This window comes from Pomacea canaliculata, linkage group LG11 (genome assembly GCF_003073045.1).
Source record: "Pomacea canaliculata isolate SZHN2017 linkage group LG11, ASM307304v1, whole genome shotgun sequence".
Lineage (NCBI taxonomy): Eukaryota > Metazoa > Mollusca > Gastropoda > Architaenioglossa > Ampullariidae > Pomacea > Pomacea canaliculata.
Window position 1 is genome coordinate 735,961 of NC_037600.1, and position 7,809 is coordinate 743,769.

Below are 7,809 nucleotides of genomic sequence, written 5' to 3' on the forward strand. Positions count from 1 at the left end.
CACATTCTTCGCCATCCGGTGTCATCCGATAAGAAAGCAATCTGAAATGAATTCTGAATGTTAGTAGCTTATAATCGACATTGCAACAGAAGGAATCGATTCTATAATCTTTGCATAAAAAGGCTTAATCAACTAGATCAATTAAAATTTTTGGTATACTTCTTAAATGATTTAGCTGCGCCGTGCCGGAAGTTGTCACCTAGGAAACCAAAAGCCATTTTGGCCCAAGTAGCGGCTGTGTTCCAAGACTGAGCACAATACTTCGCCTCTTGCTAAATATATTTATAAAGAAAGCAAGATGGCAACACGAGGTATTCCACCTGGTCCTTTCACACACACGGCACCTGGGGATCTAGGTGCTCACCGCGAAACGATGCTAGAAAATGAACTTCTTCTGCGTGTGAGTTAAGTTGCACAGTAGATATCACAGGATGAGTAATATTTTTAAAGTAAAATTTAAAGCTATATAGTGGTTCTTCCAAAAATAGCTATGGCGCACAAAAGATGTAAATAACTTTTAATTGAGAACTCATTTTTTCTCTTTTCGCTTAGCGTTAATGGCGTCAAGACTTTCCTAGGACAGAACAAACGTGCGTACGTTTATTTTCCGACCAGACTGGAGAATTATAATTTATCATAAAGGAGCTAATTAGAGTGATACGCAAAACTGCAATATCTAATTATATCAATTATATCTTTTTATCTGAACATTTGAGCTGTGATAACAACACCTCTCTTGTATGAAGAAGAATGAAAAAAGCTATATATATATAGCTTGACGTATGTATATAATACAAGATGAATACTATCATTCAGCACTTAAATGGCTGTATGTACTGTTTCAGAACAAGTTAGCTTTGCCCAAGTCAAGAGCATTCAGCTTGCCAGGGGCAGGATTTACATATGGCAGACCTAATGAGAAACGAGTGTACACGGCTGGTGATGGTGAGGAACATATTTAGTTAAACATTGTACTATACATGCAAATTTTAGTAAGAATATATATCTTAAGTCAATATGATTACTTCTATATAAATATTTTGACAGCATGCACATGTTTTTCCCACTTTTAGGCACATACACGCTTTTCTCCCTCCCCCTAGCTCTCTATAGCTCTCTAGCTCTCTAGCTAGCTCTCTCTCACACACACACACATATTTAAACAATATGTTAATGCATATATAGGCATGTGTCCTTGAACACACCTATCAGAAACAAAATCTGATCATACGTAATTCATAATAGGTAGATTAATTTCAAATCACAATTTCTTTCTTTCTTGGGAGAGCCTATTTTTTTTAAATTTATTAAACTGCTGGATTTTGAATTTACAGGTCTCATCAACAATCAGCAATGATATAAAAGCCATGTACTCTAGTTCCTATACAATAATTTAATAGCATAACCAGGGCTTATGCTTACACAAAAAATTGCATACAGTACGCATTAAAAGTTCGGAGGACCCCTTCAGTTTTCGTCAATGGGGTCCCCTCCAAAGCTGGGCGAAGAACAGGGACCTCTTAAAAATTTGAAGAAGGGGTCCCCGGGACCCCAAAGAATTTAGCCTTAGCAGAAGCCCTGGCATAACAATTAGAAGACCACTTTTCCTAGACAAATGAGTGATGGAAACTAATCTTTTTCCCTTTGTTGAACTTTGCTTTTTTTTCTATACTATGTTTGAAGAAACGAAGTATTTCTTCTCTTCAGAAGAATTTTTGGACTAACAACATATACTTGGATGATTTATATTCTGTCATACAGGTGAAGTGTAGTAATTTTGTCCTAGGTGATTTAATGGTGCTTCCCTGTGTCCCAGCATTAAGAGGGTGGTACGGCTATGTGAATGACCTTCCAAGTAGAGCACGAAGAATACCGGACCGTGACTTCAAGACATTAAACCAATGTGCTTTGTCAGCCGGTTTGGTCACAACAAATGAACACTTTGACTACAGAGCAAATCATGACATTCGCTGCAAGCCAAAAGACCAGATAAAGAAGGGATATCGAAGATTTCCACCATGGATGGTGTTTGGTATGCCTTCACGGTGAGATCCTTTGTTGTTCCTATATGAACAGAAAAATTCTGGAAGCTCATTGAGTTGTCAAAATATTGTATAATTGTCAGTATCATAAGAATTATAACTGCCATACCCCATGATATGAAAAGTACCATCTAGTGTTTAATGAGCATTAGTGTTGCTGATATATTTTACTTGGTCATGTTATTGATAGATGTCTTGCATAATCTTCACCCATATGCCGTTTGAATCTTGATGAAAAACAATATAGGCTGCCATCTTCCATAACTCCATATCGAATTCCACCTCTTACAAAATTATCTCCTTAATCAACTTGACAGACACAGTCAAATATGCAAACACAAATATTTCCTCATCAACAAAAGAGTTATCATGGCAACACATACATATGTAGCTGTCACCTGCAGACAATCTCTTATGCTGATGACAGTCTGTTTTCCTCTACCAAACAACTTCCAACTGCATTAACATTAATAATGCCTATTAGAAGCTGTGTGCATTACATGCTTTATACAGTCCCGAGACTGAGTCAGTAAGTGGTTAAATGTCTGCAGACAAGATCACACAAGGACCAGGATGTGTAAATTTGATACCTCTAGCTGTCACATGAGGTCAATAGACCAGAAGTGGTAAAAGACTCATAGTCTCAGTTGTCACAATGCTGCAGGCTAAGAAGACAGATCTTGGTGGTGTCAGTGGCAGCAGTGATAACAGTGATGATCATAATAAAAATTTAGATGTTGGAAATTTAGGTTATGGAGGGAGAAGAGTGGGGCTATTATAAATGCATGATGCTGAGGGTGATGGAAATGAATAAAACTCTTTCAGGCCATCCACACCTATCTTTGAGATTCTGGAGCACAAATTTCAGGACAAGTGGATAACACAACGCTTTAATCAGTTGGCAATGCGGCGCAGAGAGGAGGAACATGTGAGTAGAGTGATGACCCTTGACTCAGTAAGGGATGTTACATGCATGTACACTTTTATACACCCATGTAGACACATATGCAAACATATTTACACATATGCATGCATACTCATAAATGTATGATCACACACACACGCACGTTCTGTTCAGGATATTTGTAGTGCTAATTGTGGTATTTTAGGTGGGTAATGAACTTTTTTTTAAAGGTGGATCAGGGGTAAATCTAAAAAAAAAAATTCAAAATAAACAGTACATTCTTAAAGTATGCACCAAACTTTTTTCAAACTTTTACTTAATAAATTGTTTTATTCCATTTCAAGGAGGTAGCTGATTTCATCTATTTACAATTTTGCTGTTGTTTATAGATTTCTGGGAATTCATCTGTATCATCAGTGAGTTAATGATACATTGTCAGTGAACCTTTTGGCTTTCACCTCTTCTAAAATTAAAAAAGTCCAAACTGTTACTATGCCTGGCTTTACTTGAATTCTCTGCATATAGCTGCTTAATTTTGCGTAGTTTTCACATTTGTATTCTGTAAAGAAAAAAAATGTATAAATGTGAAGTTACTTTATTTTAAGCATATTTAAATCAGCTTGAAGTTTGCATTTATAAAAGTTGACCTTTTTGAAGTTTTAAAAGTCTCTAGTGTAGCACTTATTTTAGGAAGTTTCAGCCTCAGATACATTACTGACTGAAAACATATGCCTGAGTTTGCAGGCATAGAAAAAGCTCAGTTTTGTTTAGCATTTGAAATATTTGTCTGCTTAAGATCAAAATTTCAGCAATGGTTCTAAAACATTAAGTACATATTTTGTTTTAAAAATCAGTCAAAGAAAATGGGCATTTTATGCTTATAAGTGTTTTCGATGATAACAAAAATAAGAATGCACTGTGGCCATGTCAAAGAATGTAGCAGTTAACACTGAACATCTTTTGCTTTGCCTCCTCTGTTTGAAGCATATATGTGCTTTGCTTTCTGAGATAGTGAACCAGCAGATTGCATCTTTGTGTAACACAGTCATAAACAAGCTTGTCATCTGTGCTTATACTTGACATCTGTGTGATACTATAAAACATCTATCCTGTACATGTTTGTCCATATTACTTTCCTTAAAACTGTGACAAATTGGGTGATACAATCACTGCTGATAAACATAAATTCTCTGAAGCAAAGGATGAAGTCAGCTGGAAAATGATCTTCTAGTCTTTGTACAAAATCATCATGCAGTCATCTTTTACCTGCCCTAGATATCTTCTTAATAAATTCCGCAGTGATTAGAAGTGACATATTTGATGAGATTACTTAAGGTTTTGTTGGTTTTATGTTTCTGCTAGAACCCAGCACAGCTTCATGAATTAGCTTGAATAATGCATTTATGAATATCTGTTTGTTTACACACCAGCAAGTCACCAGCTCTTTAAATCATATCTGCATTGTAAAAATTTCCATTTTCAGGATGAACAATTTTAATTTTGAATAGTTTCTGTATTGAACACCAAGTCATTTTTTGTTTGGAGCAGTCCTCTCATTTTTCCTCATCATTATGTTAAAAGTCAAGAAGGTAAAGCCCTAATTTCATTAGCAGTGTATGGTTTTAAGGTAGTCTTCTTATCCTGAGTGATCTCATTGATGAAAGCAGCTTTTACCAATGAGTAGGCTATTGAAAGCAGGTTGATTAACAGTACTAGCTGGTGACATGAGTGATGGTTACTGTAGCAATGCAGGTTGAATATGGTTGGTGTCAGTGTTGGTTCAGTACTGTCAGTGATTATTGATTACTGTATCAGTGCTAGTTGATTATTGTGAGTGTTCTTGATTACTTAACAATGTTGTTGATTAATGCTTATAACAGTACTGATTAAGTATACTGTGAGTTTTGATTACATGTTTCCTTCTTTCCAAGGGTAAGTGCCTTCTTATGTAATGTGCTACATAAATTGGTGGTGATAATAGTTGCAACAGGGACAGCAGCTTTAACTCACGAACTTGAATCTTTTGGAAACTTAAGTCTCACTCACCTGCAATGGAGTATGCTTGCAAATTACAGAGATAATCAAGAAACAGAATGTGTCCACCAGAAGTTATACTTGCCAGTACATGCTGTCTTGGTTTTCTGTACTCCTGTCTGCTTTATTTGAAGATCTGACACAGGCATTTAATTATTATTGAGATCTAATATGAAAAAAGGACATTGCTTAAAGGGGCACATGATCTGTTACAGAAAAAGAAGAATTGTATGGGATACAACACTCGAGCAGCAAAACTACGCACCTTTCAGAATCCAGTTGATGAGCAAGCACCCTGGCAGATGCCTCGCTTTGCAAAGTCGGTGAGTACTCATGCAGGTTGTGTCCCAGAAAACTAGAGAATCCAGACATTGTTTTTGTTTGCACATGCATGTGCACTCACATACCCACAGGCATATATATATATCTTGGGAAACGGAGGACACTAACCCTGTGATGCCAGTTTAATGCCTGTAATATGGCATACTGACACAGCTGTGGGATGATTCCTTAGAGGCTGAGAGAGGCAAGGCACTAAGAGGGAAAAGTGAGCTTGAATTTGCTACAACCTTTAGTAATAAATAAAATTTGTGTTTATCTGTAATATTTTTGATAAAAACTTTTCCTCATGTGTATCAGTATTGTCATGTTTATTAGATATCTTAAATATCTGAGTAAGTTACAAAGCATCTTCTGGTAACCCTAGTACCCCAAATTTTTCTTATTTTGCAGGCCATGCCTCATCTTGAGACATTCCGCAACTCAAAGGCCAAGAAAGATGCCTTCGAAAACTTTGACCTTGATCGAGTTAGCAGGAAAGGCACTCTGGGCCAGGGCGTGTATGAAGAAGCAAAAAAAAATTAACTAGTCTTTGGGTGCATTTTACAGTGCTTGCTGAGTCCGTTCCTACTTTTAGAAAGAAGGTCCAGGCTTGCACAGCTGAGCTTGGGAAGGCATGTCCTGTCTCAAAACAAAGATGCTGAAAAATTATAGAGAAAATTAAATAGGATTCTCCACAGGCTTTTAAGCTTGTACATTTTTGTTTCAATTCTAGTTATAATTTACTGATATATATATAAAACAATAAGCAGTATTATGGAAAGATTGCTTTTTCTGGCAGTTGTTGAGCCTGTTTTCAGAATGTTGTTTTTATGTATTTATTTATAAGGAACTATTTTTACTTGATGCCTTGATATTTTCATGGAAATACTGCTGCCTGCCTCTAACCTGCTGATTTTGACTGTCGATTTTTATTCCAGAGGCTTTGCCATTTGAAAATGTCATTCCTTTGATATTGTATCTTCCTGATCTCTATAGCTATATATTGCTCAACCCCTGTTTGATTAAATATCATTTTTGTGGTAATAGATTAGCAGACACACACACATGGTTCTCCAGCAAGCCACTGTTTTTGTTTTTTTTTGTAATGTGGCATAGTCTGAAGGAAGAGAAATATTTACAGAAGTCATAATGTTCTTTGAAAAGTTAAAAGTTTGTCTCTTTCTAAGTAATTAGTAGAAATAATTCTTAAACAAACTAAAATAGTGAGATAGTACAGCATTTAGCTTCAATTTTAAATCTTGAAATATTCTTTGGTTCACAATATGCCAAGCACAACCTTATATGTAATAAGATTACTATGATCATGGATTACTAATTTACTAGATTACTATAAGATACTAAAGACAGATACATTTGTTCTTGAGAATGACGTCTGTTAAGAACCATGGCTCTGTGACAAACATCACACCGAGAGAGTAATTTGTTGATATAAATGCTACAGATATTGCATTACTGTACAAGCCCTAATGCCACCATCACAAACAGATTGCAGGCTTCGGAAAGAAAATCAAGCATTAGCTACTCATATCAATACAATGGCTATGTACTTGGATGAAGAGTTTGGTAGAAATGCGCCCCTAAAGATATGGCTCAATGCCAAAAGATAGACAGCTTCAGGTGAAATAGCATGTATACACTGCAAATAATAAATATGATCTTAAATATGCTGACTATTGTACTTATTTTAAAGGACATTAATGATCCAGCTCTAGAATTTTTGTATGCCAAGGCTTCCACAGTATAGATTGATACTTATCTTCTTACGCTTATGAGAGAATTTATTGAAAGCCAGTGGATCTCTAGATGTGGCAGATGAAATCTGCCTCCCTTCTACACAAATGAAAAATAAAGTTCAGGTTATGTTTTGGAGCTATTAATGGATGACATAACTATTAGAAAAAAGAAATTTAAAAGACTTTTAATGCATGGTGTATGAAAATAATTTATTTGTGCTCAGCACAGTTTGTTGGAAAGCATGGTGGTTAAGATCTGCAGACCTAAAGAAAAGTTATATATATTTACAGGGTTATATAGCAAAGGAGGAAGTTGCATTCATGTTCATTTTGAATATCTTTCATCTTAGCGCGCTACATTTGTTGGGTAAGATTGGATGTACCTTGGTCTAGTCTTTAGCTGGAGACAGCATAGTAGCAGAACAACTAGCATCAGTAATCAGTCTGAGGGCAAACTTTAGTTAAACAAAGAATAAATTGAAAGTTAATTAGTGACAATGATTTTCCGTATCCAACAAGCTACATCTAGAAATGAAAAGGCCTGCCTTGTAAGCAGTTAAAAAAAAAGTCACAGTTACATGATTATAAATGAATATGAAACAAGTATAATCTAGGTTCTTTCCTATTTTCTTGCTGTTCACAATAATTGTCACACTGTTCCAAGTTTTTTTTCTAGACAATGTTCACAGAGTGAGTGGGCAAGTGAGAGAGAGAGAGAAATCTGTGGAATAGCACCTCAGGTTACTAATTGTAG

At 35.8% G+C, this 7,809-nt stretch overlaps 1 protein-coding gene across 3 annotated transcripts; it reads left to right on the plus strand.

Moving 5' to 3' along the window:
• Positions 1 to 108: 108 nt before the first annotated feature.
• On the plus strand, positions 109 to 7,193 carry LOC112574767 (cilia- and flagella-associated protein 77-like). Of its 3 annotated transcripts, none has more exons than XM_025256016.1 (7): positions 109 to 400; positions 846 to 945; positions 1,787 to 2,045; positions 2,868 to 2,970; positions 3,336 to 3,362; positions 5,196 to 5,303; positions 5,713 to 7,193. In XM_025256016.1, the coding sequence occupies exons 1-7, from the start codon at positions 299 to 301 to the stop codon at positions 5,842 to 5,844; spliced, it is 831 nt and encodes a 276-aa protein (XP_025111801.1). In that variant the 5' UTR covers positions 109 to 298; the 3' UTR covers positions 5,845 to 7,193. The 3 variants fall into 3 exon arrangements, with proteins under 3 accessions (XP_025111801.1, XP_025111804.1, XP_025111802.1); XM_025256019.1 differs by having other exon boundaries at positions 1,817 to 2,045; XM_025256017.1 differs by lacking the exon at positions 3,336 to 3,362.
• Positions 7,194 to 7,809: the final 616 nt, after the last annotated feature.

Coding starts and splice junctions, on each gene's coding strand:
- LOC112574767 (XM_025256016.1), top strand. CDS start 299: ATGGCAACACGAGGTATTCCACCTGGTCCTTTCACACACACGGCACCT. Junction 401..845: donor AAAATGAACTTCTTCTGCGT/GTGAGTTAAGTT, acceptor GTACTGTTTCAG/AACAAGTTAGCTTTGCCCAA. Junction 5,304..5,712: donor TGCCTCGCTTTGCAAAGTCG/GTGAGTACTCAT, acceptor CTTATTTTGCAG/GCCATGCCTCATCTTGAGAC.